Source organism: Lolium rigidum, chromosome 5 (assembly GCF_022539505.1).
Source record: "Lolium rigidum isolate FL_2022 chromosome 5, APGP_CSIRO_Lrig_0.1, whole genome shotgun sequence".
NCBI lineage: Eukaryota > Viridiplantae > Streptophyta > Magnoliopsida > Poales > Poaceae > Lolium > Lolium rigidum.
Genome location: NC_061512.1, coordinates 104,461,143 through 104,478,120, shown reverse-complemented (window position 1 = coordinate 104,478,120; position 16,978 = coordinate 104,461,143). Strand labels below are relative to the sequence as shown.

The 16,978-nt window shown below is 42.2% G+C and overlaps 2 protein-coding genes across 2 annotated transcripts; one reads left to right on the top strand and one right to left on the bottom strand.

The window, feature by feature from the left end:
- Nucleotides 1-396: 396 nt before the first annotated feature.
- LOC124656224 (chaperone protein dnaJ GFA2, mitochondrial-like) lies at nt 397-10,784 on the bottom strand. Its single transcript, XM_047195006.1, has 18 exons — nt 10,725-10,784; nt 10,564-10,636; nt 10,437-10,487; nt 7,643-7,734; nt 5,596-5,679; nt 5,466-5,504; nt 5,168-5,278; nt 3,501-3,545; nt 3,334-3,421; nt 3,171-3,235; nt 3,012-3,086; nt 2,629-2,701; nt 1,600-1,691; nt 1,333-1,404; nt 1,131-1,187; nt 966-1,014; nt 811-877; nt 397-702 (listed from the first exon to the last, which is right to left on the bottom strand). Exons 1-18 carry the CDS (start codon nt 10,782-10,784, stop codon nt 612-614), a joined length of 1,284 nt encoding a protein of 427 aa, XP_047050962.1. The 3' UTR covers nt 397-611.
- Nucleotides 10,785-13,440: 2,656 nt separating this feature from the next.
- LOC124654570 (RNA polymerase II subunit A C-terminal domain phosphatase SSU72) lies at nt 13,441-16,761 on the top strand. The gene is made up of 4 exons (XM_047193567.1): nt 13,441-13,744; nt 14,201-14,346; nt 14,473-14,591; nt 16,441-16,761. Exons 1-4 carry the CDS (start codon nt 13,518-13,520, stop codon nt 16,543-16,545), a joined length of 597 nt encoding a protein of 198 aa, XP_047049523.1. The 5' UTR covers nt 13,441-13,517; the 3' UTR covers nt 16,546-16,761.
- The last annotated feature ends 217 nt before the right edge of the window (nt 16,762-16,978 follow it).

Genomic DNA, 16,978 nt, shown 5'->3' with positions numbered 1-16,978 from the left:
GTAGTTCCATCTTTGATATCATCTTTCTTGGTTATAATTTATTTTTTATCCATATAAGAATTTACAGCTTGTGGTTATCTTCAAGCCAAGCTGCCGTTTGTGGATTTCTGCTGTATAAGTGTTGCTCCCAAGGACGCCTAGCACCATCAAAAAGTAGAACATTCCACAGATGTATGGAGTATGGACTGTGCGAATGGAATAGGTGTGTAGTCGAAATGTACGTGCTGTCCGTGCTGTCCGATATAAAACAGATTGTATACGTAGCAGCAATATACAGATCATTGGAAGTGCATAGTTCCCCGTGATCTTCATGTACAACGAATTCACGATTTTTGTAGAGCTTCAAAGAGATATATCTGTTCCCCCTGTTCATGTTGAAACTTGAAAACAAAGTGATAGTCTAATCCCAAAACAATGTTTTCCGACTGTTGTTACAATGTTGTCAGTGACTATATTTCAGAAGTTTACAGTAATATAGGCTTATCGGTTATTATACAAGGCAAAACTCATACCATCTAACGCCTACAAACATTCATGGGTATTCGCCCTTCGATCAGGACTATCTGACTTATTATGTGTGCCAATAATCAATGAATAAGGAGCACAAAATTTCATCCAGAGGCAGCGGCAACTCTCACCCCATCGTTGCTCTCCTCTTTATCGAACTCCTCCATCAGCTCCCGTTGCCGTGGTGTCAGCTCCCTGCAAAAGCACACAGAAAATAAAATGCCGATTTTTTGAGTGTTTATTTTTTGTTTCTCTTTTCTTTTGTGGAACTGGAATTTGGTTGAGGCGGGCGAAGAAGCATACGTTGGGACTCTGATGTTGAAATGGACATAATGATTCCCATAAGATGACGAATTTTTCGCCTTTATTCCTGCAAAAGAAAAGGAGTGAAAAAGTATTAACAGTGTGATTCAGATAAAGGTGCTGTTTTAGGCTTTTAGGTGACCACAATGACCAACCTTTGCCACGCAGGACAACCTTCTCTCCTGGTTGGGTACCTTGGCGAACCTGGACAGGTAATACAATATGCAAGGTAAGCCTTGGAAATAGATAGCAGCATCTGGAAAATACATGCGTCATGTGCCAACCCTCAAAAGTGAATTTACTAAAGAATCAACACATACCTTGACTGAAACATTTCCGGTGAGGGTTGGTATTGTCACGGTTCCACCTAGCACAGCCTGTATACCAAGCAGTTTTAGAGCTCCTTGTCAACCAAAAGTAGATATGGATAGATGCATGATGTTAACATTTGCATCATACTTTTTTATTTAGTTTCAAAAAACCTAACTAATAAAGCCTGATACACATTGATTAGAACGGCACCTGGGCCATGCTTAGAATGGCATCAACATGCACGTGGTTGCCTTCTCGACGGAAGATAGGATCCTCTCTGACCTGTAACAGGAAAATGAGGATTAAGGCTCCTTTACAAAATCACTTACAAATGAAGATTTTTTCATCAAATGATATTAATGGAATTATTTCCCCGACTAACTAGCGCAACAACTGCAAATGAACCATAATTTAATTGCGAAGTACCGATTGAACTGACATATAGAACTCAAAATTTGACAAAAAAAGAAATGTGACCTTGATAGTTAAAAAAAGGTCACCAGGTTTATTGCGCTCAACATCTGCACCACCCTGACCACGAACCTTCATAATCTCATTGTCATCAATTCCTGAAGAAGTATTCCAGTTATAATGTAATACACACAAAAAATGTAAGTATTTCCATAGACTCCAAAATAAACCTGTGCTGATGCATACTTGCAGCAAAGAGAACTCAAATATTAACAGAAAAGGAAGAACGATTAAGTAGTAGAAACACATTTTATAGGACAGTGAGCTGAGCTATTGCCTTAAAATTAGCTTCTTTACGCTAGGCATAATTTCTTTCTTTCTGTAAGGAGGACAAATAATTCAAGTAAGGGCTGAGAGCCTTAAAAGTAGGTATAATATTGCTTTTTTTCTGTAGGGAGGACAGATAATTCAAGTAAGGGCTGAGAGCCTACATATCACTGACTTGAACCAAAGAAAGAAAAAAGCACGTGGTGCTCGTTCATTGAAATTCTCTTTGCTTAGGAACCCATGTGTTTGGAATAGAAAACCATCGGAGATACCTTTGGAACTGTTCTTTTCTTAGGGCAAGCTAGCAGAGAGAAGTCATCAATCTGGTCAACCGGGTGAAGCATTTAGGCAAATGAAGGAAAGACTGGAAGGGAAATTTACTTTCTGCATTGTGTCAAGTAGGTCAGTTGGGTTGGGATCAGTGGTATCTGCACCTAGGTAAGTTACTGTCTTACTTGCAATTCCACAAGTTCACACCTTACAGCATGCAGAGCGACAGACAAATATGCAGAAACGATATATTTGATTAGTGGCCACTGGCCAAACAATATATCCTACCTTACATGCAAGGTTACCAATTTTTTGGCATCTGCATGCCCCTTGGGTCACTCTAGTATGCATTTTTATGCCAACATTGGCCAATTCATGGGCAAGCAAAACCTTAGCCAAACACACCCGGATGTTCCACATACCCAAATTCATACTACCAAGTTAAGTGTCACATATATCAAGTGTATAAATGCATTGGTACAGCTGAGTCACTCTTACCAGCCATTATGTCAAGCTTGACTGATTTTTTCCCCTTGACTAGCTGTTCACCCTTACATGTCTTGCAAAAATTCTTCAAGTGTAACATGGGAAGAAGCAGATTAAGTTAGGCTCCTAGAAACATCAAGATAAGAGATATATGATATGTAGAAAGTTCAGAGACTAACAATTTAGTGTACACTCATATTGAGTAATTCATATCATGTACTTGGCATAATGCAAACATTTTAGGATTTACTACCAGGAATAGTTTTAAAAATTCACCTCATATGGCAGTGATGTGACTGTGTATTGAAACAGCCAGCAAGTTCACGTCATGTGACAATACAAACTAAACGTGGAGGAACACATAGACAAAATATGTCTTTGAAGCACAAATGTACCTTCGCGACTTTGCCACTTCCACCGCACCGAGAGCAAGTAGATTCAAGACTCAATATACCCTTCTGATAGAATATCTGTATACATAAGACAACATTTGAATGTCAGGAAAGTAATCTAGGTGTGACAATACTCTGTCAAATATGTAAAAGGAGACATACCACACCAGCCCCTCTACAAGCTTTACATGTTTGAGGTACAGTGCCAGGAGGAACACCACTTCCATCTGCAATTAACAAATTGTAAGCTTGAGCCTTTAAAGCGAGAGGGCTGGGGGTGGGGGTGGGGGTGTGGACAATTCAAGAGTTCGGCGATAACACGTACTGCAAGTTCCACAGAGAACATCAGTCTCATATGTAACAGTTTTTCTGCATCCTTGGACAGCTTCCATGAACGACAATTCAACAGGAATCTACAATTGAAATGAAAATAAGCATTGCAGCAATATGTGTAATATAATGTTAACCGTTGCAATGAAGAACAACTAAAACCTTAACATCTTGGCCCCCTCTTGAAGTGAACGCACTGTCAAAAATCTGGTTGACATGACAAAATATAAAAATATGAGGCATGCGCGATGATTCACATAGTTAAATTAAATGATATAACAACAAAATTTACTCAGAAATGGAGGGCAAGAAAACTTGGCAAAACGAATATTAAATGATATTATCAAATCATTCCTGGCCACTCAAAGATGGAAGACCATTCAGATAATTAAATCGAAGAACTACAACATGATATGTTTAAAGTATATGCAAGCCTATGCTTTTGACCAAAGAAAAAATGAACTAAATTAGATTAAAAAGCACAATATGTAGCAAAATATTTTACATGGACACCCAATTTAGTAAAAAACTCTAATTACATTTTGAAGTCCCTGCATAGAAGGTAATCACATATTTTGAGTTTGCATATCACAGCCCAATGTCGCTCCCAAGGCAACACAGGGGGGACCTGAGCAGCTGCGCAGCACCTTCATCCCGGTCTCCTGTTCTGCTGCTGCCACTGGCCTAGACTTGCAGTGGCGGCAGGCCCTGCTTCCTAAGCTGGCAGGGGCCTCCTCCCGGGAGCTAGAGGCACTGGGTTTCAGAGACAGAGCTATGGGGTGCAGCAACCAGTCTGCAGCAAGAGGAAACCAGGAGCGTTTGTGCTGGCAGTTGTCTTCTCCTGGTGTGGGAGGCTGCATGGGCAGACATGGCCACCTCTGGAGTGCGTGGCCAGGCTGTGGTGGGCGTCGGAGTGCTCATGACCACAGAGGGGTGTTGAGTTCGGGCGCTCGAACTGCACCGAGAGAAAACCAGGTGCGTTTGTGCCGGCGGTTGTGTTCTCCCGGTGTGGGAGGCTGCATGGGCAGACGTGGCCAGGCTGTGGTGGGCATCGGAGGGGCCGTGGCCACACTGGGGAGTGTTGAGTTCGGACGTGAAATTGATAGCTCCAGGATATAGGAGGTAGGTCTGGCTACTCTAGCCGCCTGAGTGGCAGGGATCTGGGCATCAGCTCTCTAGTGGTGTGGCTACTCTGGCCGTGTGGGTGGCGGGGATCTGGACATCAACTCTCTTGCAGCATGGTGGACTGTCCTCGCGCGGTCCACAGAAGCTAGTGGTCGTGGCACTCTAGAGGAACGTCTTGGCTGCCTTTGTCAGTGCCAGCAATGATGGTGGTCAAGAGTGTTGTCTCCATCTTGGTGGCGTTGTCGTGGATCCCCAACCCCCTCCAACCCTCCGGATCCTCCGGCCAATAACGCAGCATGATTAGTTAGATCGGATGATGGTGGGAATCTTGTTATCATTTCCTCCCTGGAGTTGTCACTTTGGAGACATGAGCAGGTTGGCTTCCAGCGCCAGGGACCCAGCAGGTGTAGTGCTCATTGCTGCATGTTTGTTTTGTATGGCGGCGCTCCAGACCTAGCTTAGCTAGATAGTGTGTGAGGCAGTGGAGTTGTGGATTTTGCCCAGTTTGCCCTAATTAAACTAGTCTTGTATGGTTTTTGGTCTTGCTTGTCTCGTAAACTGAACAATTCTCTTCTTCTATATGGAATGGCAGAAACCCCTGCCCTCATCCATGACTTCAATAAAGTAACGTTGACATTATAATAACCTAAAAATGGTGCAAGGGGTAATTTACTTGTACTAAATAAAATCGAAGGACATCTTACATCACCGAAAATATCATTAAATGGATTATCGCCATTAAAGCCCTCACCGCCCCCAGGGAAACCATCTGGGCCACCACCCGATGCTTGGCGTTCAAAAGCTTCAACTCCAAGCTGCCGACATGTTATAGTTAACATATAAGCACTAACTATTTTGTATCATAGAAAATGAATATTACTGATTAGAGAAATCAATGCTATCAGTATGTAAGCACGTCAAGATATACAATTAAGTAATTAACACATAACATGGAGTTTATATAGGAATATTATTAATTTTCATGCATAAAAAATTAAGAACCTGATCATATGTTTCACGCTTATCATCATCCTTCAAAACCTGAGAGAAAATCACAAACAATAGCAACCTTTTAGATAGCATGCAACATGGCTCACCAAACAGATAAAAAATGTGTACTAAAATGCCCTACCTCATAGGCCCGGTTAACTTCCTGGAATTTTTTTTCTGCGCCAGTATCATCTTTATTAGTATCAGGATGGAACTTCTTTGCAAGCTGGAAAAGCATGCCAGTTAAGCTAAAGTTTGACGAACTAATAAATGTCAAGAAACAGGAGACCCGGCAGATTATCTAGTACATGAAGATTGTTGATCAAACGACATGCAGATATCAAGAACATAATGTAGTTGATCCGCAACAACAGATCAGAAGAATTTGACCCTCTAGACATACAATCTCTAAGGGAGGGGGCACTATCTTCGTTCGCAAGCCTTCATCGAGAAAAGGTAGGTCTTCTACTAGCCCAAAAAGTATTTCATGCCCTTTTTAGGAAAAGAAAACTGCTTGGTACAGAAGTAGACAAGTGCATGTGGGAAAGTTAAGTATTTATGCATCATGGCCCAACTATACTAATTGGCTTCATAAACTAGCACTAGTGATTTCAATTTAGGTGTGTCCCATGACAAAGTGTAGCAAAAATGAAATGTACCGCTTTTAAAGAAGAGACTGCAGGCTAACATTGTCAGTGATCAGGGCCTAGCATTATCTAATATTTATTACTCTGGATTCTTGCCATGTTCTATAGATAGATAGGCAGGTGGCATGGTTAAAAAAAGGTGAAAGACAAATAATGTATCTTGTTTCTCAAGTGTCGTGTGACAACAAAAGATGTTCTTGCCACAATGTCTTCCTCCTCAGGAAATACATTATTTGGGAGGCAGAAAGAAGGTCTTACGAAATCAGTATACTGGTTTCTGCAAAGGGTACTGGCAGCTTGCTAATCTACTCTGCAGAAGCCCTGAAAGCTGGGAATGGAAAGCTTCTGCTGTTGTGTTCGAATAGAGCTCGGCCACAAGTAGTGAACATAAACTACTTTACAAACCTTAGGTGTAACGATTTTACCTGCTCTGGTAAAAAAAAAAAAATCCCAACTAAGTATTGGCTATCTAACCCTGAAGGAAAATTCCAGCTAGCACATAGTTGCCAAGTACTCCCTCCGTCCATAAATAGATGTAAGCGATGCATTGACTTCGCCGTATGTATTGTCTTGTGCAGACAACAATGGCTTCTAGAGCTAGCCCCCCTCTGGATGGATGTTGAGGGAAACACAGCATGAGCCTTGGCACACTCCCCAAACAAGCAATACTTTCCCATCTTGAACTGAACTGAACAGAGCACAGAGACTAGAATCAGAAGTGAAATTCCCTTCTCTGACTACTCACCCGGACTTGGTTTGAGAGAATTCAGTCCCGAAGGGGGATTAGAGACAAAGCCAATGAGGAGCCGAAGACAACCGAGGCCAAGCTGCAAAGAGCACTCGAGAAGACCAGCTAATCACTCGTGTTGAGTCATGTACAGTTGATGCTGAGGGCAGTAACAAAGTAGAATCTGGCACGGTTCAGGCTCGGTACGAGGGATACTTTCTAGGCTACTGGACAGGCCCGCCTATAATTAGAAGCTTCGGCACACTCTCTATTTTGCTAAGGTAAGGAACTTCGTGTCGCAGCTGCTCCACTCCACTGCGGTCTTTTGAACTTAACTTCGTTGCCTTTCCGAGCGAGAAACAAATGGGCGCTGTGTAAGGAGTACCAAACGGAAGGAAGAAAAACCAAGTGGGATAACGTGTTGAGCTATGCCCAATAATAGTCGTAAGATGAAGTAGCAGATCCTGAACCCGCTTTGGACATACTTCTTTCTTTTTTTGATTAGAGGAAAGACGGAAATTTAGACAAATCTAAGATATATATTTTTAGTGTACAGATACATCCAAATTTAGACAAATCTAAGACATCTATTTATGGACAGAGGTAGTGTTATTAATCAGTTATGATAGTACATTTCTGCACAGCTAATAAGCTAACAAAAGAATAAGATGGCATGCCAAACATGTCAGATATATTCATTTATTTGGTACGGGCCCGATTCATGTAAACCAAGTTTAGTCAAGTTATATCTAATACATAATGTTAGCTTAAGTCTTAAATGAGAGTATGAGACAAAGTGATGGAAAAATACAGACCCCATAATATGCCTTCTTTATGTCTGATGCAGAGGCGTCCGAGCTCACCCCGAGCACATCGTAGTAATCCCTTGCATCCACCCTCATTGTGGCTAAAACATGTAAAATAAATTATTATCATAGATATAATCAAAAGAAACTTACCAAAAAATAGCAAAGGTAATCACATTCATAAATCAAAATTAAAAAGTAAGTTTGATATAAACTTTTGCACTATATAAAGTGCAAGGTAGAGTTCTTGTGTCTGACAAAGGGTGAAGATAAATATGGTGCTGGTAAATGATGAAATCAAGCATAAATATAATACTCCCTCCGATCCATAATAAGTGTGGTGGTTTTAGTTCAAAGTTGAAATAAAACCATGACACTTATCATGGATTTGGATCGGAGGGAGTATTTGTATTTCTGTGTATTTCTGTAGTTCATACATCATATATCCTCATGGTCAAGGTTCAAAAGGCACTAGGCAGGCGTTTCGTGGCGCATAGCTCGCCTAGGCGACTGAGTGAGAGCAGCAGCAACAGGCTCACCAACAACTAAGCCACCACGGTTGCATGAGCAACAGTACTAAACAGGAATGACAGTGCTAGTGGCGACCAGATTCACATCTTCTTATCTTGCCACATCAATGCTGCTGCACGCCTGCGAGCACCTAGGGACACTTCTTTTAAACATTATCATGGTTAAGTGTTGTTTATCTTATTAATACCAGTAGCATGAGACCAGCTTTCAGGGCTATTCCGATTTGCATGATTTCAGATACCCTAAAATAGGAAAAGTGCAGGATTGGCATGGCCTGCCCTATTGAGCCGTATATGCTCGCAAACCGAAGTGTGTGCAATCAAATCATAAGAAACATAAAGTCACTAGCCATATGAATTTGTTTAAATGGTTAGACCCAACGAAAAAATTCTTCGGAATCAAGTGCAAAGTGGCACATATGACAAAATCCTAAGACTTCTTCTAATTCCTACAGATTAAACTACCAGTATAGGAAGAATTTCTAAGAACTGTAATCTTACAGAATTCATTTGAATCAAAGAGGCTCACTGGCCCACTAGGAAGCTAGAGTCAAATGGAACTACCACTTATTGCCCTTCATACTTGGAAAAAAAAGATGAAAGAAAATGAGCCTTCCGTTTACGTTTAATACATTATCAGCAATTCACTGGGAATTTGGCAATGCTATTTTCTGTGTGCAGTTAGCACAAGGAGCGCCACTTGGAAGATTATACAGTGTCTATCAGCTGCATAACTTAACTTTGTATAGTATGAATGGCAGAGTTACAAATGGATAAAACTAACTTTCGACCTTTCTGACAATTAGATTTGCATGTGAAACGAATATATTATATTCAAATACATGATAATATCAACCTGGCAAGGACAGTGGGAAATATATTTTGGTTAGCCACTTCGGGAATAGTGCATCTTCGAATCAATCGTTTCTATAAAACTTGCTGCAAACATGGTGTCCATATTGTTTTATGAAGCTCGCACGCAGCACTGTCAAAACAACCCTGTATAGGTCTAACTTATCTGGTTTTTTCTTACTAAGAAGGTATAAAGCAATATCCATCATTTAAGACACAGTTTTTTTCTTCTGCAAACTGAAAAATCTTGAATATGTAGGACATTGTGAATCAGGGAAAGTGTTCAACACTGGACTAGCAAGCTAGCATGGATAAGATTGATCAGCTAACGCTGATAGGTTGTGTTTGCTGCAAAGAAGAAGTACCAAGATGCCATAAATAAGATAATCAATGCCCACAGACACATATACGTTTACCATTTAATCCCATAAGAATCATAAAGTATGGACCGATAGAAAAAATGCTGTTTGCCCAGATTGAGAGGAGCCAGAATATGAATTCATGGCTTCAGTTATAATTTGCCAAATAACAATAAGGATCTGTTCGTCTTTGCAATAAGGTACGATAATCTCGTTCAATTGAGATGCCTTTAAGAAACTTCGGTGTTTGGGCAGGCTAGCTTATTTTTCCTGTAGATGTGAATATGAGAATCTGTCTGATTGAGATGCTTAGGTGTTCAGTTAGCTGTTTATTTTCCATGATCAAGTAGGAAAGGGATATATTATGCATTCCAGGAGAGATAAAATGTGCCAGGAAAATCACTAATAAGTACTCCCTCCGTTCCACCGCTGATTTAGTACAATTATCCATGCAACTATAAATTGATGTACTAAACAGAAGAGCTACTCTCAATGAAGCTTAGCAAACTAAAGTACAGTAATAATGAAATGAGCCCAAAAGTCGGTATCCTACTTTCAAATTTATGACATTGGTTTCCGGAAGTAAAGTATGGTATGATAATCTCGTTTAGTTGAGATGCTTTTAGAAACTTAGGTGTTTGGGCACACTAGCTTATTGTGTCCTAATATAGCGGTGAAGTGTGACAATCTCGCCTGGTTGAGAGGCTTAGGTGTTCGGTTAGCGGTTTATTTGTCGTGAACAAGTAGGAAACGTATATAATATTGCATTCTAGGAGAGATGCAATGTGACAGGAAAACCAAGCAGAGTACATGCAACTATAATCTCATGTACTAAGCAGAGCAGCTACCGCCACAGAAGCTTAAAAATAAGCAAACTGAAGCACATCAGATGGAAAAGGAACCTAAATTTCGGTTTCCAACTTTCGACTCTTATGAAATTTAGTTTCCAAAATTAAAGCATGACCACCTAGGATGACAAACTGGTATACACGCAACATGAAAAATGGTACTCGTATTACACAACAGAAGTACAGAACACGTCAAATCCAGCGGAGGGCGTACCATGGAACGACCTGCTCGGGCACCACCAGCTTGGGCTCCTCCTCTCCCTCACTGCACAATTTCCCCGGGTCAGGCTTTGCTCGGACAATTCATGCGGAAGTATCGAACTAAAAGCGAGGCGGTTGACCTGGATCGGGAAGCCGCGACGGGGCACCCCACGCTGACGAGGCGGCGGCGAGGTGGCGGGAGAACCCCTCGAACTGACATGGAGGTAAAATGGGTTAGCCGTGAGGGTCGGGATTGGATGGGAGGAGAAGCGGTGAGGGGGAGAGGGGGCCGTGATCTCACCTTCGACTTCGAGGAGGTCGCGGCGGCGGCGGCGAGCCTTGAGGCGGCGGCGCGCGCCATGTGGGCGGAGCTGGGGAAACCCTACGTTGTGCTGGGAAACGACCGGCGGATGGCAGAAACTACACGGAAGAAACTGTGCAGGGTTTTAGCTGTGAGTGTTTTTGGGCATCATCTTAAAAACTTTAAAACTATTTTAAAGAAAAATGCAATTCTAGGCATAAGGTTTGGGAGTGGTGTTTTGGAATATGGGAGCATATGCTCCCTGTATTTTGAAATTCATCTTACATATATTTTGAACTTTAAAAAAATTGAAACCAAAAATTCGCATGTAAATCTTCTCGTGCTACACGCTTACAAAGTTGTTTCATAAAAAATCGACTTATCATGTGTCGTGTGTAAAAAAGACAAAACTCAGTGCTAAAAATAATGCTTTTCACAAGATAAGTTTTCTCTTTTTTATATAGACCACAAAAAATATTGGTTTTTTGTGAAACTTGACGAACGAACATATATTATGAAGATGTACATGTAAAAAATTTTGTTAAAATTTTTCGACATTTCGAAATATGATTTTTTGGTAGAGGGTGCATACGCACCCGGGAGCCAAATTGAATTTCCGATAAGGTTTGGATTTTTATGTTAAACTTCTGGATTCACAAAAATATCCAGTTGAAGATTTGGATTTTCAAGATGAATATATGCATTTCCGAGTAGAATATTTGATTCGCGGGCACGGCTGAGTTTGCATTTTACCTTGGTATCATTGGTAGCATTTTTAATGCGAATATATATCTACAAAAATGAAATAAGAAGTTACTATGTGCTTTGTTTTCCCACCGAGCACGATATTCGTAAAAAATCATGAGCCTGTTTTTCAAATTATCAACATCGAAAGGCATGCCTATTTTAGTACGCAGTATATCATGTTTAATAATGGAGATAAGGGCATAGTAGCACCCTAGAGTTAGATTTTAGCTTTCAAATCAACTAGAACAAACACCATAACTTTGGGAATATTTACACTTGTTATGTTCAATGAAAAAATGAAAAGATGTGCTATTTTGTTAAAAAAAAATTGTTCAAAAAACGATGTGCTATTCATTACCAATTTAACATATAATTTAAAATTAGATATATAAAAATCATTTTAAGTCTCATAAAAGATAAGCGGAAAAAGTTAATCAGTTTGTGACACTTTGGTGTTTTATAAAAACGAAATACTATTCTCTCTAGGAGACGACGATAGTGAGATGTTTGTGATGACTTTGTCAATCTCCGGATCCACTAATCAGTTTTTGAACTCAATCTCTTGAAGATACTTATAGGTGTAGATGTGTGTGTATACATTTATAGGGGTGAGTGTATCCATATATTTGCGAGCATCTGCGGTCATAAGTGTTTCGCAAAAAATAAATGTCTACTTGTGTGAAACTATCACCTAGAGGGTACTTCACTACGGGAGCTTATCCATTTCAAGCTTCGCTCCTCTCTCCTTCTTCCTCCCTCTCCGCCCCCATCCTTTCTTCTGCCCGTTGACCAAGGGCGGCCGGGCCGAACCCGTCCCTTCTCCGGCGGCGCTGCCGGCCGGAGATGGGGAGGGGGAGGCGCCGGTTCTGTAGATAGGTTTAGTTCTTGTGGTTTCGGCTGGATGCCGTCGTTTGGGAGTCTAGCACCTGATCTTTTGGGCAAGATCTGGTGTATTTGGTGGTGGAGGCGGCGCGGCAAGGAGCTCCGGCGGTCGGAGATGGCGCCGCTCGACCTTCCCCCAAGGATCTCCATCAATAAGCCCAAGGTTTGCTCTCCCTCTTCGATCTCCATGTTTCTTCTATTCGTTCTTCTCCCACTGGCCGGCCGTGGTGGTGAGGGGTGGGGAAGACGGATGGAGGATGGTGGATCGTTGAAGATGAGCAGGGGCTCTGTCCCTGGTGTGTTGGTGCGGCACCGGTGGATGGCCGAGCAGCGGCGATGTCAAGTCCCCAAGGTGGGGGATGGAATCGTTTGCTACTCCTGCCAAGCCCCCTGCAATAAGCACTGCGGGTTGCAAAGGTGCGCCCTTGACATCCTCGACATCGACCTGGCCGACCGTGGAGGCGAGGTGGAAGATGAAAATGGTGACGACGGTGTTTTCTTTGCTTTCCGGAGGTGGGAAGTTACTTTCTTGAGCAGCTCCAAGGCCACTCCATGGCCTATCCAATTGTCGGCGATGGACTCCGGCGTTTCAACCTCCGTTGTGAGGTTCTTCCTGAGGGTTGCAGTCGCATACTACGGCTGCGTGGAGGCAAGTGGTTTCGTCCGCCTCTTCGCATGACGGCGGCGTAGCAGCTCTCTGGCTCGACGGCGGCGAAAGAGAAGGATCCCATTGCTTTTCTTCATCTTTTAGTGAGGTCTTTTCTGCAAATGCTAGGGATCTATATGTATTTTTAGATCTTATGGGGTCCTTTGTAACATTTTGTACCGCCACCGTTTGCGTTTAATGAAAAGCTTCCTGCCCTTCGGGGCACTCCTTGTTCAAAAAAAAAAAAAAAACCTAGAGGGTTGACTTGAGAGTCGAGAGTCGACCTAGAACAAGTTCATGGTAATGTCTTGGACCTCGTTCATGGCAATGTCTTGGGCCTCTTGGCAGCGGCCCGGCCCATCCTAGCTCCAGCTCTCGCGCCCGAATCTCGAAGCAAACGCGCACACGTCATACTCGGCTGAGGGCACAAGTGGAGGCTCAGTGCTCTGTACCCGACGGCCGACCCTACCCTGCCGGCGGCGAGGAACAGCGGGCACACGAGCGGCGGAGGAGCGGGGATGGCGGCGCAGAAGAGGTGGAGGTTCGCGATGGTGTGCTCGTCGAACATGAACCGGAGCATGGAGGCGCACGCGGTGCTGGGCCGCGCGGCGCTCGACGTCGAGTCCTACGGCACCGGCTCCCAGGTGAAGCTCCCGGGCCCGTCGATGCACGAGCCGAACGTCTACGACTTCGGCACCCCCTACGGCGGCATCTACGAGGACCTCCGCCGCAAGGACCCCGACTTGTCCGTACTATTCTAATCTATCGCTCCTTGCTTGCTGATAATTTTTTGAGGCTTTTCTTGGGCTTATTGGAAAGAAACTAGCGACTGTTACGGCCTGTCCCTTCGAGGATTTTCGATGGGATTCAGAAGAAATCTAGGGTGGATTGGAAGAATATAGCTAAATTGTGCAAATGATCTGTGCGATATCTGGGGTTTCTACATAGGATTCGTATCCCTACGACTTATTCCCCATTCTAGGTTTTTGCTTCTGGATTTTGAAATGTCAGTTTGATTTAGAGATATGGAATCTTGCTGATTGGCGAAAAAAAGTTGCAGCATTGAGTTTCCCCTTGTTTTTTCGTTTGTGTTCTTACAACATTGAGATATCTGGGAACGGTTATATTTCCTCTCTCGATTGGTCTAATGTGATGCCAATGTTCTCTCGTGCTCAGTATGGATTTGTTGTGACCCATCCAGGTACAAGAGGAACGGCCTGCTGCCAATGCTGAAGAGGAACATTGGCGTGAAGCTGGCGCCACAGAGGTGGCAGGATAACGCCGGCGATGGGGTGTTTGATATGATACTCACCTTTGAGGAGAGAGTCTTTGACTTAGTAGTTGAAGGTAAGCAACTAACAGGTGTTGGGCACTTTTTGGTCTACAAAATACATCGAGGTATAATCACTGTAAGTCTGTAGGAATACATGGTTGTGTTAGTATTTACTTTGGCTGGCATTTGTGTGTGTGCAGATATGAATAACCGCGAGCCAAGGCTATTTAAGAGTGTGCTGATAATCAATATGGATGTGAAAGATAACCATGAAGAGGCCAGTGTTGGGGCGAAGCTTGCTTTAGATTTGTGCCAGAAGGTATTCAAACGGCATAGCATATATAATATAGCATGCATAGTTATTCCTTCCATTGGTTTGTTAATTTCCAATAAATACACATCTTTCTGTGGTTTTCCGGAAATGGATCCTGTAAGAAAAAGGCTGATTCGTATTATAGTGACGAACTAATTTATAGTGCTCCTGGTCACTTAGGACACCACATGATAAATGGGACGGGGTCTGTGTATACTTTAAATCTGAAATTGTAGAAAATATTATTTTCAAGTGAATAAATACTGTAATAAATGACGATGAAGCAAGAAAGCATCTAAATCCCAGTGCAAGTTTGTAAGTTTCCACAAGCAAGCGCAATGAATTAAAAAAATCGAAATGGAAACAAATCGCCCATCGCAATTGACATATTCTTACGGACATTATCCTCTTAGGCCTTCACTTGATAGCTCTGTCCTCATCCTTGATATGTGATCCTAGTTGCATAGCCAATCCACATGCAGCAATGGACAGAAAGGCTGTGGTAATTTACTCTGGCTAAGCTGGTTCATTGGCTGTGATAAAACAGAAAATAACCATCAGTAAAGAACTATTCTTGTTCAAGTCTAGCATCTCAATCGCCATGAAGGTCAATGGAGCTGACGTCAACGCTCATATTTCTAAATATGTGAAATATTCAGGGCGATCCAAAGGTTGGCGTTTCAGGATATGCGACTCCATTTCTCACGTCAGTAGAACATGGAGTGGCAAACACACATGATTTTAGCTCCATGCCCCACGGAAGACTATGTTAGAAGAATAGCATGGATTTATTATGATAATAGCCAATCAGCCAATCCAAGTGTCCTGCTGACTTTGATTGACATTGCTATTGTTACCGTATGGGTATACTCCCGTGTAACGCGTACATGCCAAGCTGGTATTGAAAGAACACCAACAAGGTAGCATAAAAAAACATTGGGCCTATGTGGATTCACATAGTATTATTTACCTGACCCCTAAGCATTGTCTTTACCTTAGCTAGGATCAGGTCTATCCTTCCATCATCAGCTGCTGCTGCAGCCAGAGACATTGCTCTCCTTGCTGCCCTCGTGGGGGATTTGCTACATGTTGCTCATTTTCTGCTTTCTACCCTATGCGGTAGCTTTTTCCTTCTGTTTTATGTTGCTCTTTTTAAGACTTCCGCGGTGCATTCCTACTTGGCTGGCATCAGCATATTAACCACCTCCATGTGTCCCTAGGTTTCTATAGAAGGGTGAATACATTTTGAATACTGAATGATCTCAAATACCAGAAATTGAATTCATCCGTGCAGTCATACATGAATTCCATATTCCCATGTGTGTTATGTTAGCAGTTTCTGTGGATTGATATGTCCTGTCCACATTTTGATATTCTGCTTGGATGCTCATGTCTTCATTGTATACCTATTTTAAAATCGGTATTTTAAAAAAAAATAAAGTGATGTCATCAACCATTTATGTAGGCGAACAAGTCTGTACACTTGTCTTTTCCTTGAAAAATAACTTAGAATCCCCATAAATGAAACCTGTGTTTGGACATTCTTTAGCACTCAACTTAATGGAGTTTCCTTTTACATCAGTGGTGTGATAAATATGCTGAATGCCTTGTTGCTCTCTTATGCTATCCCTAATTTGCTAACTGTTCTGCAAAGATATTGGTATACTGATGGTATATTGTAAATTGATTTTTCAGTGCTATATTGGAATATGGAATTTGATGTGTGTATTCTATTCTTATCATGCTTTTGTTGACAAGCTTGCGATACCCTATTTCTCACCTTAGTTTGCACATGGTAGGCATGCACTTCGTGTTTGTCAAACTTGAGAGCTAACATATCTGCCCTTTTTTCCAGCTTGAAGGAGTGCATGATGATTGGGAGGAAATCATTGATGACCTGATTGCTTCATTTGAGAAGCAGCACAAGCGGAAACTCACATACTACACCTCATTTTACTAACTCCGTAGCTGCTTGTGAGGACTGTACGAGGCAGAATCATTCTTAGTTTAACTTAATTATGTTGTGAATGGTTGGTGATATCCAGGAAATCGTGCGAAAATGAGGCAGCAGCTGGATTATATTGTGCTCTGCTCACTTGTCTGTTGTCACAGAACAGAGACGCTGATCTTGAAACCATCTTAACAAAATCATGCTCAGTCCATGTTCTGATTTTCAGGAACTCATCTGATAAACGCAAGAGAGTATGACTCCATGAGTGTGTCCTTTTCTTTCCGAGTCTTAACCTCACAAAGTGAACCATGAATTTCAGGTGACGTTGGCATATTCATGTAGTTCTTCAGGTGTCCTGGTTGAGCAACTTTATCTGATTTTGACGTGAAGTCGACGTTCTTTCAACGTCATTTTGACTGGTCAGAGCTGTTCTCTCTGTGAC